The 26,631-nt window shown below is 45.3% G+C and overlaps 1 protein-coding gene across 2 annotated transcripts; it reads left to right on the forward strand.

The window, feature by feature from the left end:
* The first annotated feature begins 570 nt into the window (after positions 1–570).
* Positions 571–24,135, forward strand: LOC138206049 (filamin-C-like). Of its 2 annotated transcripts, XM_069162503.1 has the most exons (47): positions 571–1,336; positions 4,564–4,812; positions 6,304–6,401; positions 7,499–7,649; positions 8,099–8,217; positions 8,356–8,433; positions 8,545–8,707; positions 8,871–9,071; positions 9,237–9,353; positions 9,971–10,108; positions 10,300–10,426; positions 10,526–10,662; positions 10,753–10,946; positions 11,045–11,158; positions 11,262–11,405; positions 11,643–11,766; positions 12,045–12,205; positions 12,311–12,401; positions 12,564–12,733; positions 12,824–12,941; positions 13,031–13,293; positions 13,407–14,004; positions 14,322–14,495; positions 15,292–15,454; positions 15,636–15,964; positions 16,058–16,181; positions 16,343–16,499; positions 16,574–16,763; positions 16,871–16,894; positions 17,012–17,253; positions 17,353–17,452; positions 17,558–17,698; positions 17,833–17,961; positions 18,068–18,241; positions 18,361–18,525; positions 18,668–18,871; positions 18,953–19,105; positions 19,195–19,317; positions 19,431–19,679; positions 19,820–20,089; positions 20,181–20,318; positions 20,467–20,582; positions 21,388–21,520; positions 21,603–21,779; positions 21,936–22,154; positions 22,656–22,883; positions 23,419–24,135. In XM_069162503.1, exons 1-47 carry the CDS (start codon positions 961–963, stop codon positions 23,604–23,606), a joined length of 8,241 nt encoding a protein of 2,746 aa, XP_069018604.1. In that variant the 5' UTR covers positions 571–960; the 3' UTR covers positions 23,607–24,135. The 2 variants fall into 2 exon arrangements, with proteins under 2 accessions (XP_069018604.1, XP_069018605.1); XM_069162504.1 differs by lacking the exon at positions 9,237–9,353.
* Positions 24,136–26,631: the final 2,496 nt, after the last annotated feature.

Raw genomic sequence — 26,631 nt, forward strand, 5'->3', positions numbered from 1 at the left:
AATCCAAATAGAGTGGTTTTCTTAATACAACACATCATCTCATAGCCCTCCTTAAGCTTATACTAAGCTTTGCTTATCTACATAGAAATGTATTTCACTCTGTGGTGGCACATAACTGTCAAACACACGCCATGAAGTGGCTTCATCTTTACCACGGTGACCTCATCCTTTATAGTGTCTTTCTAAGGCCATAATGAGGTTTTATTTTGACCTATAAAATCCTTTATTTTCACAAGTAGGCTATAGCCTGTAAGATGACAGCTTATTGAAACGGTGGGACTCACCACACATTTCACTGTCTTTTCTTAGTTCTGTTATTCAGCTGCTTGGACCCCTGACACACATTCACAACAATCGGTAAGTCCCAACCCCCCGCCGCCTAAATAGGAGCGCCTAAAAATAAGGAGCATGCCACAACTGTTGCGCTGCCCGGGGTCCGACCAATCACTGCCCCGTCCTCACCGTAAGCCGACCCCGGCTCCCGTTATCCGTGTGGATGAGCAAATAGACTATGATCGCAGACACTGAGTGACGTGGCCTGGGGGTCCTTTATAAACCATCTCTTTCCTCACTTCTCATTCAAATTAAAACGCTCAGAGTCGCCTTGAACACTGCTGCTCCAGCTCACCTGCCACGAAGCTCCACATTTCTACATTCTTCTCGGGGCCATATTAGAAAGGACCGGCTTGTCAGGAGGGTGCCAATTAAAAAAAAGCGGACGACCAGCTGCCTTGCACATTGTAGATCGGATAATTTAATCCATCACTGCCCTGACACAAGTGGTTTCTTCGCAAGTACGTCCGAAAAATCTCTAGGCTGCTTTTTGAACTCATCCAAGTTTGAACTTTTCTCCGCGAGCGCGCTTTGCCATCGACCTGCTAAAGTTTTCTGCGCCGCCGAGCGCACAGTTCAACACTCAAGTGTCACCGAGGTATAAAAGTGGACACGGAAAAAACCATCATGATGAGCAATAACTACGGCGACGACCAGCTGCCTCCACAGTACTACCAGGCCACTGACTTCGGGGAAGAGGAAGACGAAGAGATGCCTGCCACGGAGAAGGACCTGGCCGAGGATGCGCCATGGAAGAAGATCCAGCAGAACACCTTCACCAGGTGGTCCAACGAGCACCTCAAGTGCGTCAACAAGACCATCACCGATCTGCAGAAGGATTTTAGTGATGGGCTGAAGCTCATTTCACTCTTGGAAGTTTTGAGCCAGAAGAAAATGTACAGAAAGCACCACACCAGGCCCAACTTCCGTCAGATGAAACTGGAAAATGTTTCTGTGGCTCTAGAGTTCCTGGAGCGAGAACATATCAAACTGGTCTCAATAGGTAAGTTGGGCTTTAATGGCTTATTTAATGTGAACTTCGTTTGGAAAAGTTACCAGGCTATTATTAGTCTACATAGGGACAAGGAATGTCAATGACAAATCTATGAAAGCTGTCAATGTGTGCCCCTCATAAAATGCAGTGCTTTGATATTTAAAAGTTGATTCATGACTACAAAAACATTTGATACCATAGCATATTTGTTAGACTGCAGGGGTTGAAGTGAAAAATAAGTGGCTGTAGTCCTATTCCCCTTATTCATTCACTATCATATTCTCAATTTCCATGGATTAAAGATACCAATAGATGTTGCTGATGTACACAATACAATTTAATCAAAGGGGACATTTTAATCATCATAAGATTAATATAAATATTACAGTAAGAAGACTAGGTCAAAACCTGATATTTGGGTGAACCCTCTAAAATGGAAAAGGTCTTTTAATTTGAAGGGAGGTCTTTTAATTTGAAACAGATACAGGAAATTGTAGCATAGAGACTTAGGCCATTTTTTTTCATGGAGTATAGCGCAGAAGAACCAAAATAAAAATAAATTACTTGTAAACAGACCTGTACTTCATAATAAATAAGATATTCACATACTCACAGTGTCCTCTGGGGTTAAACCGAATTGTAGCCACAGGGGTTTTTCATAATACTAATGCTACATCAACAGGCTCTGTTCTGCTAGCGGCCTGCCGTTAGCACAGGTTGGGTAGTATTTGACTTTCAAAGCTCTGCTGTGTCATCGTCTGACTCTGTTCTCTTTCTGTCCTTTTGGAGCCAGACCAACATTATTGCAATATTACTTTTAGACTTAGCCACAGAGAAAAGCAGGAAGGCAAGAACGGGAACAGCTGAGCGTCACGCAGTGCCCCCTGGGTAATGCAGTTTATTTAAAGCTGTTATGAATCACCCAGACAACTTGATATGGAGAGAGCAGAAGAGAATACTGGCAGCTTGTCAGAAGTGCTGGTGCACAAGAAAAAGTCATTGTACAAAAAAAGTACAATGACTTTGTTCTGGTGAGTACCTGCCCACTTAAAGCACTGCTAGATTGTCATATCTTCGCAAACACATTGTGTAGCTGCTCTTTTGGTATTTTATCAACCCAGGTGTCAGCAAGCAGTGACGCATGGCTTTCACAGGCCTCTGGAAAGCTGTTTTGAGTTGGGGTCAATAGCTTAATGGAAAGTTGCTGCAGAGGTGCCACTGAGGTCATTTACTTGTGTCAGGGCCAAGACCTATTTTCTCCACAGTATTGCTTTTGCTTACTCCCGCTGCAGCAATGCGGTAAACTATGGGCTGGAAATTCACGAGGACTGTGCTAATGAGAGTGACAATTCATACATGTGGACAGCAGTCACACGTGTAAATACACAAACACACACACTTCCCTTTGTCAGGTCGGGGTCAGAACGACTCAGTGGGTCTCTTCGCTGACAGCCAATTGCTGTCCAGAGCCATCAGCAGTTCCTGTGAGGGGGGATTAACTCCGGTGGGATTTGGGGATCAGACTGTGGGACAGATAGCTGAAGTTACAGTGAATTGTTATGGATTTGTGGAATTTTTGTCACATCCACAGGGTCACAATAGCAGGACTTTGCTCCACCACAGTGAACAGCATGCCACTTCTTAAAAACACTCAGGAGAAACTAGTGGCCTCACATGAAGAATAGAGATATCGTAAGATGAAGAGGGCCTTTTGTAGGCAACCCCACAAATCATACAGGACAAAAGTTATTAAACTTTGACAGAGTAGTTTTGGTGTCTAATGACCCTGCCACACACTTGAGTGAAATTCCTGCAATGGCTGAGGCTTTGGTCGTTGGACTGTGAAGGCCACAGTGTGTCCTCGTGGACCAGCAACGAGGGTGCTTTTTTTAAATGTGTGATAACAGCGGGGGAAGCTCTCAATGGCAATCTCAAATGTCAGGGGTCCTGGTGATCACAGGAGGGCATAGGTCACAGTCCTCAAAGTCTATTGAGGGTCCGTCCTGGGTAACGTGTCGAGGATTTAATATTTGGGTTTTTGTCTGCCGTAGTTGTCGCAGCTGTACAGACACACACTAGATCAGATGGCTTTGAAAGAAACGGGGCGTGATTATAAAACTTCTGGCGTTTTACTTCCTGACACTCTCTCACTTGCATGCAGCTCTAGTGGGTCAATGCAGCCCTCTTAAGATTATGTCTCAGCCTCATTACAGTGTCCCAGAGACATTAAAATAATCACCATGGGCTTAGCTGCACATGTGTGTAACTAGATACCATTTGATGGACCTGTCTTTGACCACACAGTTGCCCTTAAAGCCAGACACAGCGGGATCAGAACCACACTGTGCCACTTTGTGCCACCTGCCTCTGCCAGTTAAACGCTGACACATCAAACATTACCTTCTGATAGGGTGCACTGATCTATGAAAAGTTAAACAGCCATAATAAAACGGGCTTGTGATAAACAACTGGCATCAAAGGCCCTCCGCTATTAAGGTCTTACTGAATTAACTGCAGTGTATCACATGAGATTAGTCAATGAGACATTGCCATCTACCACTCCTCAGAGGTTATTTGGCTTAAATGGCCGAATTTCTAAATTAAAGTGGATTTTAAATGGCTTATTTGGCAAACTTTTCCTCTGAGAACTTCAGGAAATGAGCTGCACGCTCACTGTCAGTGAGTCTAATCTCCACCTATTTGATTTATCGCACTCTGCCGCTACAAGTTTAGGATGTAATTGAAATCCAAGTGGTATTTACGCAGAGAGGGATCCATTTCCACATATCCTCAGCTGTCACTGTCTTCAGAGTACCATTGTGACTGGATGACAGATCGTCAGGGGTCCTCAGCCAGACAGCTGCCTGAAAGAGAAGCACTCATGGGAAGCAGTGAGGAGCATTAGATTCTTGTCTCCTCAGCAGTCAATCAGTATTGTTTATATTTCTACCCAGAAGAGGCTGGTCAACTCTGCAGAAGGCAAAGAATATTAGTTTGATACACTAACTTATGTCGTCTTAGTTATCAGTGACAACAATATACAGAAATAAATCCAGTCTAACAGTGGGCTGCACAAATCTTATCAGAATGGCCCATAAACAGTTAACCATGACAATACAGATGATGAATACAGTTAACTGATACACAAAGAAATACTGTAGGACGTGTTGCATCATGTGAATTTTTGTAAGTTTGAAATCCCCATAAACCATGTTGTCTCTTTTATCTGACTACAGATAGCAAAGCCATTGTGGATGGCAATCTAAAGCTGATCCTGGGTCTTATCTGGACTCTCATCCTCCACTACTCCATCTCCATGCCCATGTGGGATGACGAGGATGATGAGGAGACGAAAAAGCTGACCCCCAAACAACGCTTGTTGGGCTGGATACAGAACAAGGTGCCCCAGCTGCCCATCCACAACTTCAACCGTGACTGGCGGGATGGCAAAGCCCTGGGAGCTCTGGTGGACAACTGTGCCCCTGGTAAGAAGATCGTCGTGGCATGAGCCTGTTGATAGGCCTGTTGTATATGGCGGTTTTCCTCGGTTGCTATGGAAGTTGGGGTCAGGCATGTGTCAGAGTGTTTGAAACGGTATCACTTTCTCAGGGAGAATTTGTCTCCTTTGCTCCTCGTCTAGAAATGAGAGCTTTACATCTCTCACACTTTCTTGAGCACCTACACGCGCACACAACCAGATCCAGATTCAGATGTCAGCCGGTGTAATCTGTCTCTGGAGAGCAGGTAGTGTCAGTAGGTTGTGGATGGCTTGCTGATGGCCAGAGGACGCCCCTGCCAGCTGTCCCACAATGACTGAAGCTTTCACTCACTGTTTCAGGCCCTGAGGCCCAAGCCTAGCTTTAGTGTTTATAGCCTTGCTGCTACACAACAACCCCAAATTTGGGCACCATTCCTCCTCCTCTGTCAGGGGGGGATGCTTGGCCCTGCATCAAAATGCAGAGTAATCTGTCACCAGGAGGTGCCTAAGCCACAGATTCAACGACCACGAGGCCACAATCAGAGTTTAGGCTTGTGGTTCCAGCGCTGTACATTAGAGTCCTCTTCCTAACTGTGTCTCACAGAGTGAAAGGTGGAGCAGTAGAATTAGGAGTGTGGGACACCATGTTTAACTGTGTTTACATGAGCCATTGATCTGAGGAGACGCATCTTTCAAACACTGTGCTGCAACACTGACCATACAAGGTTCTGTTGTTTTATCAGCTAATGCTGAACAGCAGGGTAACTGATGAAACTAACCCTGTTCTGACACAGAAATACAAAGGCTCTGCTTTTAATTCAGATACAAATGCACAAGCAGGTCCACCAGTCAGACCAGCAGGAAACCAATTTGACAAGCAGATAGCTGCAGTTTCTGTCAGGATATTTTCTTGTGCAACTGTAATCTGTCTCCTTTGGTGTTGCGGTGATGTTGAATTACATGACAGTGGTTTTACCCCAGAGCTCACATCACTTTAAAAAGCCCCCCTAGTAACAGGCCCTCCCCGGTGCCTCCCAAATGACAGCTGTACAAAACTTTATTCTGTGCTGTTACTGCACAGTCCTTCCTGGCATGTAAACTCAGCGCTGTTAATACAGTGATCCTGTGTCTATATTAATTGGATAATAGTATTCTGTGGCGTGCCTGCATGGGCCATATGAGTGAATGGCCACTCCATTGCCAACACTAATCCAATTTAGGTATTAGCAGCACAGAGCAGGCTAGTCTCAGCCACACTGAGAGTGTCATGGCGACTGTCGAAGCTGTTTCTTTTGAACAGTTGAGAGAGACGTTCATTGTTACGGATACTGAGCCCACAGGCGCACGGCAGTGTGGGTAAGGTCATGCAATGTTGTAGTTGGAGGTGTTGGAAAGATAGTACTGACAGCCCAAGTGGTCTTATTATAGCCCCTGCAGCTCGACACTGCCTGCATTGGTCCGCACAGAACTGTCTAATTGCCTTTTTGCATTCTTTTAGGTTTGTGTCCTGATTGGGCCGAGTGGGACCCAAACAAGCCCGTGCAGAATGCCAGAGAAGCCATGCAACAAGCTGACGACTGGTTGGGTGTGCCTCAGGTAAGATGGATGATAGACTTTAGTTGCAGAGTGCTTTTTAGTTTGATGGGGTTCACCTGGGTGGAGCTGATCTCATAAGAGAATGCAACAAGAAAAAAAAAGCAGACTGTCCTTAGTTTTCTGATTGGCAACTTCGTTGCACTGATAGGATGGACATTCAGTAAGCACAAATCAACTCCATGGACTTTAAAGCAAGTCTGTAAATGCAAACCCACCTCAGCTCAGCACACACACCTGTGAGGCAACGCTGAGCTGAAAAAGCAGTGCTATGTATGATATGGAGCCCAGTGTTTTTCCAGGGAGATCATGCTGGAGGGCGCCATGAAATATTTATTACCCAGCTCACTTTCTAATACTTTCACTTACTTTATTTTAGCTCGAAGTATGTGAGTGTGAAGGATTTTTATTTGGTAGAATTTGGGAATTTTTGGAGGTGTGACATTTCTTAACACCTTCCGAGCCAGCCGCTGAAACAGAGGTGTAAATATGCCTGCGCTCATCAGAATAACAATGTGAACACAATGAGAGTGCGATATTTCACCATGCAGGTTGTTTTCTTGTTTGTCTAAGACACAGGGTGAGCTATTCTCCATGAGGCTTAGCATTGGTGAGATAGCCGGGGGGTGTATGTCATGGCTCTGCAGGACTGGGGAGCTGGATTCCAGTGTGGTGTTGTTAAGGAGATGTGGGAGAGGTCTGGCTCAGGATAAATCCCCCCTGGCTGGCTTATTTAGGACAACAATCCTTAACCCCTCTGTCCTGAGGTTAAATATAACCAGTGTGGAGCATGGCTTTGTGCCACTGTGTGATTGACAGGCAAACAAGTTCTTGAGTTGAGAGGAATCAGAGGTGGAAGGAATAACCAAGTTTAATTCCTGTTCAATCCCATTATACTGTATTGGTGTTGCTTTAAGCATCAATTAAGCTACAGTGTTTGTTTTTCATGGTCGTGGTTGTCGTTGTTTGTTGCGTAAAAGCTGAACTTTACCATTTATTTTGATTATCCACCAATGACTACTTATCTTTTTTCGCACAGAAAAGCCCAGTAAGTGTGTGCGATTAACCCCTGTAATGCTGCTTGGCCTTCTGTTCTGTAGGTGATTGCCCCTGAGGAAATTGTGGACCCAGATGTGGATGAGCACTCAGTGATGACCTACCTGTCTCAGTTCCCCAAGGCAAAACTGAAGCCTGGGGCTGATCTTCGCCCCAAACAGCTTTTTCCAGACAAGGCCAAAGCCTATGGGCCAGGTGGGTTGCCCAACATGAATGCCTGCACTGCTCACAACAGTTCAAACAAACATGATGAAATGAATAATGGATTTCTTTCACCTTCTCAGTCCTGAATATAAAAGCAGCGATGTTAGGCACTAGTGCATCATAGATGTTTTAGGAACAGTACAAGCATCCTCCTGCAGGGAAACCTTTTAATACTTTATTGTTGATGTATCACATTGTTGCCTTTCTCTGTGAGTGTTGCTTTGCCCCAAACCTTTCTAGAAGAAATCAATATTCTACCTGCGTTTTTTTTTCCTGTACTGTCACTGCACATCCATTCCTTACATTTGCATGTAAACTCAACCCTGTTAATACCGTGGATAATAGTACTCTAGGCTTGTCTAGTTGTTGCCTATTTCTAAGAATATTGTTTTATCCCAAACCTTTCTGAGTAAACCACCGCCTCTATATCTACATCACAGGCATTGAGCCTCATGGTAACAAGGTGCTGCAACCAGCCGTGTTCACTGTGGAGACTCTGGAAGCTGGCAGTGGTGAGGTCCTGGTCTATGTGGAGGACCCTGAGGGACACAAAGAGGAGGCAAGTCATACATGATAGTCAATGGATGTTGTCATACATCCTGCTAGCTAACTCACATAATCCGGCTACAGTAAGTCTCAAAGTATAGCCTTTTATGTTTTATTAAACACTCTCTTACTTTGACCTCCTCTCCTCCAGGCTAAAGTTAAACCCAACAACGACAAAAACAGAACCTACACTGTCACCTATCTTCCTAGGGTTGAGGGCGTCCACAAGGTAAGCTCAAACTGCCAATATTTGCTGTATACTTTAAGTAGATACACTGCTCACCACACCACGGCCAAAACACTGTATTTTAATTTGTTTTTCTCTTTTCTTCAACATTAGGTGAAAGTGTTGTTCGCAGGTCAGGACATTGACAAGAGCCCGTACACAGTGAATGTGGCGAAGGTTATGGGTGACCCGAGCAAAGTTCAAGCCCGGGGACCAGGTCTGGAACCGACAGGCAACATTGCCAACAAACCCACCTACTTTGATATCTACACAGCTGGTAAGCACGAAAAAACACGAGCCTCTTTACCAACATGCAGCCAACAAAAAGTTGATCTAATGAAAGCTTTGCGGCATCTTAAACCATGCCAAGTCAAAAGAATCACTAAGTTACGGCATCAACATCATCCTCTGGTAACCAATGACTTTTCTGGCACACTCAGGTGCTGGTAATGGCGACGTCAGTGTGTTCATCGTTGACCCTCAAGGAAAAAAGGACACAGTGGAGCTCATCCTGGAGAACAAGGGCGACAGCGTCTTCCGTTGTACCTATCGTCCCATGCTGGAGGGGCCTCACACCATTCACGTACTGTTTGCAGGCCAAGAGATCCCCAAGAGCCCTTTCACTGTCAACATCGCAGAGGGTGAGCCATCTGTCTGTGTTGTAAATTACTGTCAGACCAATCTGATTTCTTAGCGTGCTTGTTAGTGTCAGGGTGATCTATCCATCACAATCTACAGTCAACTTTGTTTTCCCTGGGAACAGCCACCCTGTACAGACCGTAACCCTTCCTATCTGTCATTTCTAGCTCCAACCGTTGCTCCTCCCACAGGAGCTCCACTGCAGATAGCTCCTCAGTCAGTACGCACCCCTCTTGGAGAGAAGGGGGGAAAGGGGGCCCCTCCCCCAAAGCCTGGCCGTCCAAGTTAGTATTGTCTGATAGGAGGAGTTTGTGCCCATTGCTCAGCCAGATCGCCCCAATGCAAGGGCCCTGCAGATGCCCGTCTGTGCTTTCTCTGAGATTAGGGTGCCGTGGCTCGATGCCATGCTTGGTCGCCTGCTGCATCTTCTTGCGTCCTGCGGCTTGATGATTTAGTTATGTTCAGTGAGAGACGAGTTGCAGCGTTATACAAATAGTTTACAGATTGTCCCAGTTTGTATTTCGGTCTGTTCTTGCATCACTTTGTTTTCCTCTGTTAAATATCTTTGCTTGTGCTGTTGACATGTTTGTTTTTATCATGTCCAAATTTGCATCAGCTCGCATTGAGTTTGAAGCCTGCCCTCAACATTTCGGAGAGACTGAAATGTTGTCAGATGCTCCTGTGATGCACTCTAATGGATCAATATCTTATTCAGCATGATCTACTTTGTATGATATATTCAGCAAAAAGCATTATTCTCATTTACAGGTTCTGCTCGTCTACCTTTAAGGAATCCAACTTGCATTGCAATTTGCCACTAACATTGTCAACTGCTGGCCACTCTCAGCTTTTTGCTTCACTCAATATTATTCTCTTTCACACTTGTTGTTATTCCTTTCAGCCATGAACCCAAATGCTTGCAGAGCCACTGGCAGAGGGCTTCAGCCTAAAGGCGTGAGAGTAAAGGAGTTAGCAGACTTCAAAGTTTTCACCAAGGGAGCTGGCAGCGGTGCTCTGAACGTCTCAGTCACAGGACCAAGTGAGTCAGACAGCTCTCTCACCTGAATCAGTCCTCACTCCTACTCGTACAGTGTTGAAATGATTTCCTTTGTTTGGCTTTGTTGGTCTGCAGGTTGCACTCACATATGCATACAATAAATAATTCAACAGAATTCATAAACTATGTCTGAGTTGATAAGAATCCATATTGACAGTATTATTCATCCTCAGCTGGAGCAGAGGAGCAAGTGAAAGTGCGAGATGCAGGAAATGGTGTGCATGAGTGTGAATATTACCCCCTTAAGCCTGGTAAATACACTGTCAGCATCACCTGGGGAGGCCAGCCCATCCCACGCAGGTAGGGTCCTATTGCTGCTTTTAGCTGTTCATTAACAATTCACAATCATATTCACACTCGGTAATATTGTGTATTACTCTGCATCGTTTTGTGCTGCAGCCCCTTTGAGGTGGAGGTGGGTGAGGAGGCAGGTTTTCAGAAGGTGAGGGCCTGGGGTCCCGGTCTCAAGACTGGCATGGTGGGAAAATCTGCTGACTTTGTGGTGGAGGCCATCGGCACTGAAGTTGGAACTTTGGGTGAGAAAAGTGATACAAATTCTAACAAAAGAAAAGTGACATTTTTTCACGTTTTTGAAATCTAAACACGCGAATGCTCCCTTTGCTCAGGCTTCTCCATTGAAGGCCCATCACAGGCTAAAATTGAGTGTGATGACAAAGGTGATGGCTCCTGTGACGTACGCTATTGGCCCACTGAGCCCGGTGACTATGCTGTCCATGTCATCTGTGATGATGAAGACATCAAGGACAGTCCCTTCATGGCCCACATTCTCCCCGCAGCCAATGATGTTTTCCCTGAGAAGGTAATTCCCAGTCAATGAATTACAAACCATAAATACAAATTTAAAGTAGGTTACAATTGTTCTCTGTTTTAACAATATTCAAAATAAAACGTTTGCAGGTCAAAGCCTTCGGTCCCGGCCTGAAGCCAACAGGTATCATCGTGAACAAACCAACTGAATTCACCATTGATGCCCGCATGGCTGGGAAGGGTCACCTCAAGATCTACGCACAGGTATGGAGTTTGTGGACCCTTCATTTTTTTATTCATAAGAACGCATCATTATATTGCATGTGGCTGTACAGACCAGAACTGACAGGACTTTGTGTCCACTCAGGACGCTGAAGGCTGCACCATCAACATCAAGATCACTGACAGGGGAGACGGCACATTTCTGTGTGTATACACTCCTGTCAAGCCCATTAAACACACCATCATCATCACCTGGGGTGAGGTCAATGTGCCCAGCAGCCCCTTCAGGGTAAGAGACGCGCACACACTCACTCACTCACTCACACACACACACACACACACACACACACACACACACACACACACACACACACACACACACACACACGCACACACGCACACACAGCTATTCCGAAGTTAACATTTTATATAATGATACTTCACCAAATGTGGACAAAGTAAGAGGACTGGAGCAGCAGTACTTCAACCAACTGCCTCTGCTTCAAGTACACTGTGAATTCATTAGGTGCTGGTCGGAGAGGGTTCTCATCCAGACAGAGTCAAGGTCTATGGGCCTGGAGTGGAGAAGACGGGGCTCAAGGCTAACGAGCCAACATACTTCACTGTGGACTGCAGTGAGGCCGGTCAAGGTTAGTGTGCACGCAGAGATGATGTGGGTGGTTACAAAAACACTCCTGAGTTTAGTTGACTTCAAATGAAGTTGGTGCTACATCATGTGAATTTTAAAACACATGAAGCACAGAACGAACAGAATAGGTAAATCAGTGAAGCTGACTTGCAGTGTGAGGTCAAGTTATTCAACACGTATAATTGTACTTAAGTAAAAGCTGAGAGCTATTTCAATTTATTCAGATTGTCTACTTTTGAGTAACCTTTGTGAACTGTACTCATTGTCATGCATCATTAGGGGACATCAGCATTGGAATCAAGTGTGCCCCAGGGGTGGTTGGCCCTGCCGAGGCTGACATTGACTTTGACATCATCAAGAATGACAATGACACCTTCACTGTCAAGTACACTCCCCCCGGCGCGGGCCGATATACCATTATGGTGCTGTTTGCTGACCAGGTAAGAATACAGGTTGCAATGGAAGTTGGGTTGCGTTACATCACTTGTGAAATGACAGATTGTTTTTGTGTTTTGTTTTGACTACTTGTGAATTGGCTTTCTCAGGAAATTGCAGTCAGTCCATTCAAAGTCAAAGTGGACCCTTCCCATGATGCTGGCAAGGTGAGAGCAGAGGGTCCAGGACTCAATAAGACAGGTGAGACTCTTTGACATTTAAATGCCATAATTGGTAAAATCACCAACACACAAATGTTTACATTCACATTTACATTTGTAGCAAGATCCCACTCTAATGCTTAATGTCATAGAAATGATTTGATGATTTGACTAACACTGACAAAATACACGTGTGTTTCAGGTGTGGAGGTGGGCACTCCAACCCACTTCACCATCTACACAAAAGGTGCTGGCAAGGCCAAGCCTGAGGTGCATTTTGCAGCATCGGGCCCAGGAGAGGCGGTTCGTGACTTTGAAATCATCGATAACCACGATTACTCCTACACTGTCAAGTACACGGCTCTTCAACAGGTAAAGTCGGCCTCTGTTTGAAGACCAGGAACATTAGAACGGAATTATTCATGAAAACTCACCACATCAATAAATATATTTTTTTTTCAGGGCAACATGGCAATTTCTGTGACTCATGGAGGAGATCCTGTTCCTAAGAGCCCCTTTCACATCACAGTGGCACCAGCCATGGATATTGGGAAGGTTAAAGTGGAGGGATTAGACACCAGTAAGTCACAAACATCTGTTCTCCTGCGTACACACTATGTGAATAGTTAACTGCAGTGGTCAAGTATTTCCTTTGAATCTCTCTTGCAGAAGTGGAGGTTGGAAAGGATCAGGAGTTCACAGTCGACACAAAGGGTGCTGGTGGGCAGGGCAATGTAGGTGTGAAGATGACCTCCCCATCTGGCCGACCGATCCCATGCAAGCTGGAATCAGACAAAGCCAAAGGCACTCATAGTGTGAAGTATATTCCCCCAGAGGAGGGGCAGTACAAGGTTGAAGTCAGCTATGATGGGAACCCTGTGATGGGAAGCCCCTTTGGGGTTGAAGCAGTGATGCCTGCTGATCCTTCAAAGGTAAAAGTTCATGCAAACTGCATGGAGGTCTGCACTTTGTCCATACTTGGAGCTCAGGAAAAACATTTTCTATGTTTCTGAATAAAAATTTTTAATACCATATCACATCACAGGTGCGAGCCTTTGGCCCAGGCTTGAAGGGAGGCATTGTGGGTAAACCAGCTCCATTCACTATTGACACAAAGGGAGCTGGTGCAGGAGGGCTTGGCCTGACAGTCGAGGGTCCCTGCGAGGCAAAAATGGAGTGCCAAGACAATGGTGATGGCACATGCTCAGTGTCCTACCTGCCCACCGAGCCTGGAGAGTACGCCATCAACATCCTGTTTGCAGAGCAGCACATCCCCGGCTCTCCTTTCAAAGCTCCAGTTCGCCCGGCCCTAGACCCCAGCAAGGTGACGGCCAGCGGGCCAGGTCTGGAGAGGGCTAAGGCAGGAGAACCAGCAACCTTCACTGTGGACTGCACCAGAGCAGGCGACGCCGAGCTCACCATTGAGATTGTGTCAGACACTGGAGTTAAGGCTGAAGTGCATATCCAGAAAAGTGCAGAGGGAACCTTTTCTGTCACTTACATCCCGCCCTTCCATGGCACGCACACCATCACGATCAAGTACGGTGGCCACATGATTCCCCAGTTCCCAAAGGTCCTGCAGGTCGAGCCCTCGGTGGACACCAGCGGGGTGCATGTCTATGGACCTGGAGTGGAGCCCCGAGGTAACAGCAGGCACAAACACCTCAGATCAAAATGAATACACACTTTATATTAGGTTTTTAATATGAATAAAGTGTGAATTATTGAGCTGATAATGCTTGTGAGCTCTCAGATGTGAGGATTTGAAGTCGCTGTAAAAAATAATGTTATTAATTGTTGGAAATATTTAAATGGTAATTACCACTGTTGTATGTTTTAATCTAAGCACTTCATGAACAGCTCATAAATCAGTTACAGAAAAGAAGTTTCAGTGTCGGGACGGAGTCTGTTTGATGTCAAGTCTTTGGCAACAAATCACCTGAAGGGCTTTTGTTTGTAGGGGTCCTCAGAGAAGTCACGACCCATTTCATCATTGATGCCCGAGCCCTCAACAAGGTTGGAGGAAGTCATGTGAAGGTTCACATCATCAACCCTTCTGGCACCAATACAGACACCTACATTACTGACAAAGGAGACGGCACCTACAGAGTGGAGTACACAGCATTCGAAGATGGTAGGAGCACTGAAAAATGATTCAATAGCGTAAATTCATGCAGTTAAGATATCAATGTTGAACAACAATGCGGAACTGTAACATTTACAAACCTCAGCTGATGCAGATAAGGAGAGAGTTTTACATAGACAGGGTGTCTGAAAGAGTGAATACAGACAGACAAAAAAAAAAAAAATCACTAACAGGTGCTTGTGTTGGGCGCCATTTGGGAATAAAGCAGGAGAGTGGGAAAAGGGAGAGCGAGTGAGATAGGGGTATTAATACAGAATGATGCAGTGGAGCAATGATGTGAGGGGCAGAGAGCAGAGATGCAGACAGGCTCTGTTTTATAAATAGTGTGCTCTGGAACAGAAGCTCTTAACCAGGCAGGTATGTGTGCTGAAGGCTGCCTGCACACAGCTATACAGTAGGGGAATGACAGGGGATATTAATAGAGACCTATAACACAAAGCAAATAGATCACAGAGCACTTCCCCACCACCAGACATGCTCTAATATCAGAGCAGTGTGACTGGGAATCTGGCATATAGGCCTACAGAGAGGGCTCTGTCAGAAAAATGTTGTAACAGAATAATGAATAGGGAACAGATGTAATGCCTTGTACGTTCACCAGAGCGTCTGCCCTCTAGATAGTGTCTTTTCTAAATAAACAGATGTTTATCTCCCTAAAAGGGAATTTGTCTGGCCCATAATTAAAGGCAAGAGGCAATAACAGAAAATATTTGCTTGCTTTGAGAGCACACAGACAAAGAGGTACGATATCAGACGTTCAGCTGATGTATTTGTTTGTATACAGGAATGCATCTGATTGAAGTGCTCTACGATGATGCGGCTGTACCGAAAAGCCCCTTCAGAGTGTGTGTGGTGGAGGGATGTGATCCAACCCGGGTCCGTGCCTATGGACCAGGCCTGGAGGGAGGAATAAGCAACAAACCCAACTGTTTCACTGTGGAGACAAGGTACTACCGAAACATATATAAAGGAGACTTTTGTAAAAATTTTGCATATTCTCCAAAATGTTTTTCTTTGTTGGCATTTTTGCCTGAAGTGGATAGGACTGTGTTGAGGAAACAAGGGAAGAGAGAGAGGACAGCATGGAATCTCTGAGTTAGATGATTAAAATTTTGGCTTCTCTCTCAGGGGTGCTGGTACAGGGGGCCTGGGTCTGACCATTGAGGGAGCTTCAGAGGCCAAAATATCTTGCAAGGACAATAAAGATGGCAGCTGCAGTGTGGAATATGTCCCCTTCACTCCTGGAGACTACGATGTAAACATTAACTACGGAGGTCACCCGATCCCTGGCAGTCCGTTCCGCGTGCCTGTGAAGGACCCTGTGGACCCCAGCAAGGTGAAGTGCTCAGGTCCAGGTCTGGGCAAAGGAGTGAGAGCACATGTCCCTCAGACTTTCACAGTAGACTCTACCAAGGCTGGACAGGCCCCACTGGATGTCAAACTTTATGGCCCAACAGGTGAGGAGACAATGTATGAATATGAAAGCCAATAAACCCTGCACACACTGACTGACAGTAAGCAGTAAGTATGTTGTATGTCATTATTTCCAGGTACCGTGGAACCTGTTGGCGTGAAGAACAATGGAGATGGCACCCATACAGTTCACTACACCCCAGCTCAGGATGGTCCTTACACTGTAACAGTCAAATATGCAGATCAGGAAGTTCCACACAGGTACATTTAGAGCCAGGCAGTATGTTCAGATATGTCTTAATTAAAACTCTCCTCTGTCTGGCTGGATTTAAGAAAGAATGTAGTTCCGCACATTTCCTGCTCCTTTCTCTGTCTTTTGTCAGACTGAGTTTTTTAATTACACTTCTCTCTTTCTCCAACAGCCCATTCAAGGTAATGTCTCAGCCTGGGCACGATGCCAGCAAGGTTCGCGCTAGTGGCCCTGGTCTAGACACCAAAGGTGTGTCTGCCAGCGTGCCTGTTGAGTTCACCATTGATGCTCGCGATGCTGGAGAGGGACTGCTCACTGTGCAGATTCTGGTGGGTTCCACTACCATTTACACGGTAATTTCTGAGCCATAAGCCACTATCTAAAATAACTTGTCCATTCACAGGACCCAGAGGGCAAGCCAAAGAATGCAACCATCCAGGACAACAGGGATGGCACCTACACGGTGTCCTATGTACCTGACTCTACAGGCCCCTACACTATCACCATTAAATATGGAGGAGATGAGATTCCTTATTCCCCTTACCGCATCCAGTCTCTGCCTACAGGAGATGCCAGCAAGTGTCTCCTCACAGGTAAGAATACTCCCGTGAATCCATAATGGGTCTGATGAATATTATATTATCTCTGATTGTTGTAATTTCTGATGTAATATTCACTATCATGCTCTTTTAATTTGCAGTTTCAATTGGAGGACATGGCATGTGTGAGTTACCAGTTTTTTTTAATTATGTCTGTGCTACATTGCCAGATCTTACAGTAGTCCGTGTTTTTATGCAGCACTTTTTACCCTCTGTCTCTCTTTTCTTTCTGTCCTTAACAGCAAGTCTTCAGAAGCTGCAAACCTCTGAGGATACAGTTATCACAGTGGATGCCAAAGCTGCTGGGAAAGGCAAGGTGACCTGTAAGGTGCTGACCCCACAGGGGATGGAACTGGACATGGATGTGGTGGAGAATCACGATGGGACCTTTGACATTTACTACACAGCCCCTGAACCTGGGAAATATGTAATTACCATCCGCTTTGGGGGACAGAACATCCCTAAGAGCCCCTTCCACGTGATGGTGAGTAAAGGCGTATTAATAGCTGCTACAGCTGTGTGCTCGCTGTACTCTGCTGCTGTTGTATGAAACCGATAATTTCTCCTCTTCCTGTATTGACAGGCCACTAATGAGCCAGTCGCTCCCCGCAATACTGTGGATCCGCTCTTCCGTCCTGTTAACTTCCTCGTCCCCTTCACACCACAGCAAGGAGAAATCACAGGTGTGACGAACACTCCTGCAGAATCAAAATCCTGCACACATATACACACACATACAATATATCTTGTTTTTAGGTCGCTGACATTTAACCATTTGACCACTTCAGGTGAGGTGCGGATGCCTTCTGGTAAGACTGCCCGCCCACACATCACTGACAATAAAGATGGAACCATCACAATCAAGTACCAGCCCACAGAGAGAGGCCTGCACGAGATGGACATCAAGTATGATGGAAACCACATTCCAGGTCAGCAACACACCGTGTTCAGATGGGAGGAGGTTCTTTTGTTCTTGTTTTTATTGTCAAAATACAGTACATGTCTGCTACTGTAACAAAACTATACTCTGAGTCGTATTACTGTTTGATTACGCGCGCTATAGGAAGCCCTCTGCAGTTCTACGTGGATGCTGTGAACAGTGGAGTGGTGACTGCTTATGGTCCAGGTCTGAGTTACGGCATGGTCAACAAGGCTGCCACTTTCACGGTGGTCACCAAAAATGCAGGAGAAGGTAAAATAACTTTTATTTCCAGTGAGGTTTTGGATTTCAAAACTGTTGTCAACACCAGACAGCTAAAAAGGAATGAATTTGGGCATTTTTTTTTTGTCCCCCTCAGGTGGTCTGTCACTAGCAGTGGAGGGTCCCTCGAAGGCCGAGATCACCTGTAAGGACAACAAAGACGGCACCTGCGCCGTGTCTTACCTGCCCACAGCTCCTGGAGACTACAACATCATTGTCAAGTTTGACAACAAGCACATTTCTGGCAGCCCCTTCACTGCTAAGATCACTGGTGAGGAAATATATTGTGTATCTCGTAGACAGACTTTTTAATACTTTAATTTTACATATTTACACTATAAATCTGCTTTTATGAGTTGACAAACATCTAAACAACCTTTATTATGTCAGGGGATGACTCCATCACCAGGACGTCCCAGCTGAATGTCGGCACAGCGGCCGATGTGTCCCTGAAGATTGCAGAGACTGATCTGAGCTCTCTGGCTGCCAGTATCAGAGCTCCATCGGGCAATGAAGAGCCCTGCCTGCTGAAGAGACTGCCCAACAGACACCTCGGTGAGATACTCACTTGGCATATACACAAAATAACAAGAAGAGTAGAACATCGATAAGACAACGCTGGGTTCATCTAATGCACTTACATTTCATTTTCCTTTGTCTTCATTGTTTTCCCTTCCTCATTTTTTTATGTTCACAGGCATCTCTTTCACCCCTAAGGAGGTTGGTGAGCATGAAGTGAGTGTGAGGAAGAATGGCGTGCACGTGGCCAACAGCCCTTTCAAAATCATGGTCGGCCAGTCAGAGATCGGTGAGGCCAGCAGAGTAAAGGCTTTCGGCAAGGGCCTGGTGGAGGCACACACTTTCGAAATGGCGGAATTCTTTGTGGATACCAGGAATGCAGGTAATCTTTGTGAACGGTATGTAGCATCTTTATGGCAAGCAGAGATGGAAAAAATAAACAATCATTTTTTTCTCTGCTTAGGTTATGGAGGTCTAGCATTGTCGATTGAGGGTCCAAGCAAAGTGGATATCAACTGTGAAGACGTGGAGGACGGGACGTGCAGGGTGACATACTGCCCAACAGAACCTGGAAGTTACATTGTTAACATCAAGTTTGCAGAAAAGCACATCCCAGGTTTGAATTTTTTACTTGGAGAATTTCCAGATTGCCAAAAATGTTATATCTGAAAATAAATTAAATCTGTGTGTGTGTGTTCCCTCCAGGAAGTCCTTTCACAGTGAAGGTGACTGGAGAAGGAAGGATCAAGGAGAGTATTACGAGGAAGAGACAGGCATCTTCTATTGCCTCAGTGGGCAGCACATGTGGTCTTAACCTCAAAATCCCAGGTGAGAACAAAAGACAGTCAGAAGTGGTTAGAGGGCAGCCATCAACCATCTTGAAATAAATACAGCAGCCGTATGCTTCCATTTGTATTCTCACCGCTTTATCTTTGCTACAGGAAACTGGTTCCAGATGGTTTCCGCTCAGGAAAGGCTAACCAGGACATTCACCCGCAGCAGCCACACTTACACCCGCACTGAGCGCACAGAGATCAGCAAAATCCGCGGCGGAGAGACCAAAAGGGAGGTGCGAGTGGAGGAGAGCACCCAGATGGGAGGAGGAGGAAGCCCGTTCAGAGATGTGTTCGGGGACTTTCTGGGCAGAGAGAGCCTCAGCAGCTTCGCTGGCATCACTGCCAGACCTGAGGGTGGGTCCAGATCTGCACCCAGAACGTGCAGACTTTAGTTTCAACTGTCTACTCAATTATATAAGTTGTAGCATTTTTGACCAATACAATCTGATATATCTTTACTGTATCTAACTGCCTGGTTTGCTCTGCTTCATTAGTTGAGAGTGGCTCCCAGGCCATGACAGCTCAGGTGACCAGCCCTAGTGGGAAAACAGTGGATGCTGACATTGTGGATGGGGGGAGCAGCACCTACAGTGTGCGCTTCATCCCCCAGGAAATGGGACCGCACACTGTCAACGTCAAGTACAGAGGCCAGCACGTCCCTGGCAGCCCCTTCCAGTTCACTGTGGGCCCCATGGGAGAGGGAGGTGCACACAAGGTCCGCGCAGGAGGTCCTGGCGTGGAGAGAGGCGTTGCTGGGGCACCTTGTAAGTTCACTCTTTGGAAACTGATTTTAAATGTTGATATTTTAGATGAACTTTCTTCTAATCTAACTTTTTTTTTGTTACCACCTTTAAGCTGAATTTAGTATCTGGACCAGAGAGGCAGGTGCTGGTGGCCTGTCTATTGCTGTAGAGGGCCCCAGCAAGGCTGAAATCTCCTTTGAAGACAGGAAGGATGGTTCTTGCGGCGTCTCCTACATCGTGAAAGAACCAGGTAGAACTTTTGTCAATGACAAACACCCTCGTTTACATGTTTTATTTGAGTGTTTTTTCTCCCTGAACTGCTCAGCTTTTCAGTAATTCTTCTAGACTCCCTGCAGTTCATCTGAAGGTTAAAGTAAATAACCTGTCTCTTTCCCCAGGTGACTATGAGGTGTCAATCAAGTTCAACAATGAGCACATCCCTGACAGCCCCTTCATCGTTCCGATTGCTACACTGTCAGACGAAGCCCGCAGGCTCACTGTCACAAGCCTTCAGGTTAACAGACACACACACGCACGCACGCACGCACACACACACACACACACACACGTTGATTGTTTGTACGATATCGGCAGCAATCAGGACAAAAAACATATGCAATCGCAAAATATCAAGGTTGGATAACAGATGGCATTTAACAAAATTAATGATTGGCTGTAGATATTTCTGTCTAATAGCACTTTGCCCTTGACGTGTAATTGAATGCCAGTGCTGGAGCAGTATCCACGACTATAATACTGTGATGCTGGCCAGTGATGAAGGGCTGGATTAACTGTCCCTTGCTAATGTGGAGCAACACAAGCTGTGCTATGTAGGCATTCAGCTCGTCTGTGTGATTGTGTTTCTGCATGAGAGGAAGGAAGAAAGAAAAGAGGATAAAGATACCAGTGACAGCTCAAGATATTAGTCTCATTACTGACAGATGTTTTATTTGCTTTCACAGTCTGCATTACAGCTGCCGACAATGCAAAAACAATATATTTTTTGTTAACTGAAATGCCACTCCAGAGCGCTTTTCTCCCACTGGAAGCCAGGTGAAGAGCAGCAGCAACGTTTAAAATGTCACGCTATCTCTGTCTGGTTGGACCTCTTGTCCGCTTTTGGGGCAAAAACACTAAACGCCTCGCTGTCAACTCTGACCTTTTCTGCCTCTCACACACAACTGCTCTATCTATTCTCGCTCAGGCCGGATGAGTCACACACATTGTGTCCCTCAAGGTGTGGGCGCGCACACACACACACACACACACACACACACACACACACATATTTTGATCATGGTTTTCCCTGTCTTTTGTAGGAGAAGGACTTGAAGGTAAACCAAGAAGCATCTTTCATGGTGCAGCGAAACGGGGCGCGAGGTGTGGTTGACGCCAAAGTCCACACCCCCTCTGGCTCTTCTGAGGAATGCTATGTCTCTGACCTCGACACAGGTATGCACCGCTCTCACTCTCTGGTACAAAGTTGGAGCATCGTTTACGAGCAAGTCAAAATCATCTCCTCTTGTGTTTTCAGACAAGAGTGCAATCCGCTTCATTCCCCGTGAGAACGGAGTTCACGCCATAGATGTCAAGTTCAATGGATGCCACATTCCTGGGAGCCCCTTCAATGTGCGGGTGGGAGATCCGGGTCTGGTTGGAGACCCAGGCATGGTGACGGCACACGGCCTTGGACTGCAGGGAGGAACTACAGGTACATCCCACTACCAACACTTAACATATGCACCACATTTGCTGATAACTTTGCATGATCTTTATATATCTTTCTATTTTTTTATAATATAATGTGCGGCAGTGAGCAGTACCGTAACCATCTGTGTCTCTTTCTGCTCTGTCCTTGTTCGTCCAGGTGTAAACTCAGAGTTTGTGGTCAATACCTGTAACGCGGGCCCTGGCACTCTATCAGTCAACATCGATGGGCCATCCAAGGTCAAGATGGACTGTTGCGAGTGTCTTGAAGGCTACAAAATCACCTACACACCCATGGCACCTGGCAACTATCTCATCACCATCAAATACGGCGGGCAACAGCACATAGTGGGCAGCCCTTTCAAAGCTAAAATCACAGGTCTGTTTGACAGTCTTTCTCCCATCTGATCTGTGGATGACAAGTGTCTCGATTATGAAACAAATGTTCCTCTGAAAGAAGGGTGTAAGTTGGTAAAATGTTATGTCATCCATGTTTGTGCTGCTCAGGGTAAATCTTCAATAAAAGCTGCCTGCAGTTATTTAATCCTGTCACTACTTGGTACATTAAAAAAAAAAAAATTCCTTTTTTTTTTTTTTTTTTTTTTTTTTTAATAATGTGACATGAAAATACTCTCAAGCTTGCAATCCCAAGAATTCCAGAAGTTCGCTTTATTTGAAAGTGGTATAAAATATTTGCCTATCTGAGCTCAGACCATAGTCCACTTGGTCTTTTCTGTAGAGAAACTCTCCCCACGAGCAGCAGAATCTTTACTCACCTCATATGTTTGTCAACACTGAGTGTGTTATGTAATGTCTGGACTAAGCCGTGATGACTTAAAATAACCTTCTTTTTTTTTGTCTTTATCTCCCTCTCCTGCAGGCACGAGGCTGTCAGGAGGACACAGCCTCCATGAGACCTCCTCTGTCCTGGTCGAAACAGTTACCAAAACCTCCAAAGTGGGTGGTGCCTACAGCTCCTCCTCCTCTTCCTCCACCACCTCAACCAAACTGACATCTGATGCCAGCAAGGTAGTTTGTCGTGGAACAGGGGTGTCCAAGGCATCGGTCGGGCAGAAAAACAATTTCACTGTTGACTGCAGCAAAGCAGGTGAGATGATTTAGATAAAACACAGATTTTACACTCATACGGTAAAACTTTAATAAAACACACATAGTCGATAAATATGTTCAAGTAAAGTAGGACTGAATGGTTTTTGGCTGCTTAGATGCAGTGGATTACCCTATAAACTGCATCCACCCCTGGTAATTGATAGAACCTTCTCTATGCTCACTGGCTGGTTGCAAAGTGTGATGTTTACTGCTAAGTTGATTGCATACAGGGAGATTTTTTTGGGAAACAGCTGCCTGTTCTCTTGTAAACAAGGTTAATGACTGGGTGTAAACAAAAGTTGCAGCCTGCAACATTGAAGTTGGGCTATAAAACCAACACAAATTGCTAAAAGACACTAAGATGGTGATGTAGAGCTTGAGGCCAACTGCAAAATCGAGTGTTAATTGATGTCAAAATAAATTGTTTAGTGTAGCTTGCACAGCCACAAGTTTTGTACACCACAATCATTAAACCCTCCCTCCCTTCAATCCCCCTCCAACCTCCTCCCCCCACCCCTTGCTACTCCCTCCAGGAACAAACATGCTGATGGTTGGCGTGCATGGACCTCACGCTCCCTGCGAGGAGGTGTACGTCAAGCACATGGGCAACAAGCTCTATAATGTCACCTACACCGTCAAGGACAAGGGCAGTTACACCGTCATCGTCAAATGGGGCGACGATAACGTCCCTGGGAGCCCTTACAAAATGGTTGTACCATAAAAAGAAACTGCACAAACGCCACGTCCCTTTTCCTCCACTGCCGTGGCTCGCTTTTCTCATCATGTGCACGAATTTGTCAAACTCCCCGGTCCTCTTCTCCGGCACCGCTGTTTGCTCCCCAATGGATCGCAATATACTCAACAAGCACGAAAACCTGCAAGGACATTTGCTTGAAGCTTTACTGATGGCAGAATAGCTATTGTGCCAAAGTTTTGAATTAACTCCAGAAATGGCATTTTAGACCCACGAGCATTCATCCACATTCAGAGGGAAGTAAAGCAACTGTGTGGTTTACCAGTCATTGAGTGATGATGGTTAAATATTATGCTCGGCCCATAACATTTTTCCTGCCATAATACATTAAATAAATGTTAAGAGATGCTGAAGTGATCAACAGTATTAAAGTGTGATGCAATATGGTTTTGTATGGTTTAAGAATGAGAAAGTGACTTTTTTGTTATATTAACCTATTTTTCGTAAGTCTTTGCAGACCTAATAAAGATTTAATTGCTAACTTTCCAAACAAAAATGATTGAATTTATTTTATTTCATTCAGTGCTGGTATTACGCCCCTGAAAACGGGGAGAAATAATCACAAGTGATGTGGTGATGTTTCCCCAATGAAGGCATTTACTGGAATGACGGGAACACCGCGAATTCCCCTGGTTTGCAGGCGAAGACAAAAGCAATCGATCTCAGGATAGATGATCAGGCTACTTAGCGGATGATTGATAAAACAATAATGAATGAATTTTGAACACAAAAATAGATTAAATAAACAATGACTACATCACTCGATATTTCAACCTCAAATATTTCATATTTATGAATATGAATGGCCTCTTTTTAAAATGATAACAGACCTGTTATCATTTTAAAAAGAGGCCATTCATATTTATACTTGTCACACTGGCAGACAGTTCTTAAAAGATAAGAGATGTAGAAGGCATCTGTTATCTTTTATATGTTCATAGTTTCATCATGCAGCTTTTTTCTGACCATTGCTGGTTTTTCTGTCTGAGCAGCTGTCAGGATTTATTATCTTGATCACAGAGGCTCCCGGCTGTATCCTGTGAGTAGTTAGATTTCGAGTTTTTCTTTCTTCCCAGAGAACCCATAATAATGTCAGATATTGAGACGACTATAGCTCTTCATTTATCTGTAATTTAATTTTTTTTTATTTTTATTGAGTATTACATCAATAAAACAGTCCAGGATCTTCCTCAAGCCCTCTTATTTACATCCTGTAGTTATCCAGATGCAATCACAAGATGGCAGCATAGTCAAACTCACATCTGTATCTACATCTCCACCAAATACACCAGAACAAAAATCTCCATTGTTCCCAGTGAAGATTAACTACACCGTTGGTAACACAGTGGAGCCCATGGAGCATAGAAACCAGAGGCATCAGGTTCCATTGTGTGTGTAATTAATCCTGTTGGATCAGCGATGGAACACAAGTGGTTTCTGTTGTGGTATCCTCATGGGGGGCAGCGGGGACCTGCTGAGGCACAAATCAACCATAAAGTGGGGAGGTTCAGCCTTTTGCCTGTGTGTGTTCCTGTGCATATGTGTGTGTAATCACTTGTGTCGTCTCTCAGACCTGTGTGTGTATGTCTTGTAAGTCCTCTGCGTGGTCTGCAGGCCTCAGTCCCACAGTGAGTCAACCACCCAGCCTCCACACGGTGACACACTCCACCAGCACCAGTACCATTCTTCACAGAGAGGAGCCTATAATTAGGTGCTAATTTTCTCTGGTTCCACAGTGACATGATGCTGGGGGCCATGTTGAGGCAAGACAGAGCGAGCGGGTGCATCTGATGAACAGTGGCGAGAGCTCGACTCCGGACCATCTGGCCAAGTGGCTGGCGCTGCCCGCTGCTGTCTGTGGTGACGCTGGGAGCAGGGCAGGGCCCACCCACGTCAGTCTGTCCACCCCATCCTGCTCCTCCGGACTGGGACCTAGGCGTCTGTCCACCACAACATGTTTATCTCGAGTGGTTGCCAAGTGAATCGTGGAATGTACGTACTGCTCCTCTGCGTGCAGTCAGCAGCGACCAAGCAAGCAGAGACAAAGAGGGAGATAGAGAAGAAGGGGGGCAAGAGGAGGGAGGAGAGGGCAAAGAGAGGGGAGGAGAGTGTGGGAGGAAGAGAGCGAGGAAGATGGATTAGAGGAAGAGAATGGGATTAAAAGAATCCAGATGGAAGAATGGGAAACAAACAGGCATACAGACACACACAAAAACACAGAAACAGACAAGCAAAAGTACATTTGAGACAACCTACAAAAATACAGATTGTAAATGAATCAATCACTTCCCCAAATTCATCTAGAACATGCCAATGCAGTGTATATCTTAACCTTCAAAGCTATCATCAGTGTTGGACTTAGTGAAACGGGTGATCAGTTATTAATTCTGTTCTGCATGGAGATGCTTTTGTCTCTCTTATATCTCTCTCATCCCCATCCTCGCTCTGTCTCCCTCTCTCTGTCTGTCTCTCTCTCACACACACTAAGAAATCTGGATTATGTTAAGAGTAAAATTGTGTAAATGCATGCCCCCAAAATCTTTGAAGTGGGTGCTCTCAGGGCAAAAATCTAATTCTCTAGCTTTCCCCTATCATGCTGACTCCTGCTCTCTTCTCTCTCCATCTATTCTAATCCAGTCTCTCCCTCCCTTCCTCCAATTTAATTTTTCCTCCCTCTCTTTAAATTCCAATCAATCTAAGCCTCTGCAGATCCAGTGGTTTATTTCTCGTCTCACTTCTTCTGTCACCACAAGCCTTGTCCCCGGACCAGCTTCTTCTACCTTTGACCTTTATTTATCAATGCGGTCTGTCTCCTCAACTCAGTTGGAAATCCCTATAGATTGGGTCATGAGGCACTGACATCTCCAGAAGCCGATAAGAAAAAAAAAGGAAAAACTTTCATGGCTGAGCGAACAGACAAACAAACAGCTAAACGAATGTTTGCACAAACAAATGGCCGCCCGACTGGGTTAATGAATGGACATGTAGAGAG

Source organism: Embiotoca jacksoni, unplaced genomic scaffold, assembly GCF_022577435.1.
Source record: "Embiotoca jacksoni isolate LCO1_2020_lvr unplaced genomic scaffold, fEmbJac1.0.p SCAF_3, whole genome shotgun sequence".
NCBI classification, from domain to species: domain Eukaryota; kingdom Metazoa; phylum Chordata; class Actinopteri; family Embiotocidae; genus Embiotoca; species Embiotoca jacksoni.

What these genes read in the sequence shown, in the direction of transcription:
- LOC138206049 (XM_069162503.1), top strand. Translation starts at nt 961, where the DNA reads ATGATGAGCAATAACTACGGCGACGACCAGCTGCCTCCACAGTACTAC. An exon ending in CTGAGGGACACAAAGAGGAG is followed by an intron (nt 8,218 to 8,355) that starts GCAAGTCATACA and finishes CCTCTCCTCCAG; the next exon opens with GCTAAAGTTAAACCCAACAA. An exon ending in TGTTTCACTGTGGAGACAAG is followed by an intron (nt 15,455 to 15,635) that starts GTACTACCGAAA and finishes CTTCTCTCTCAG; the next exon opens with GGGTGCTGGTACAGGGGGCC.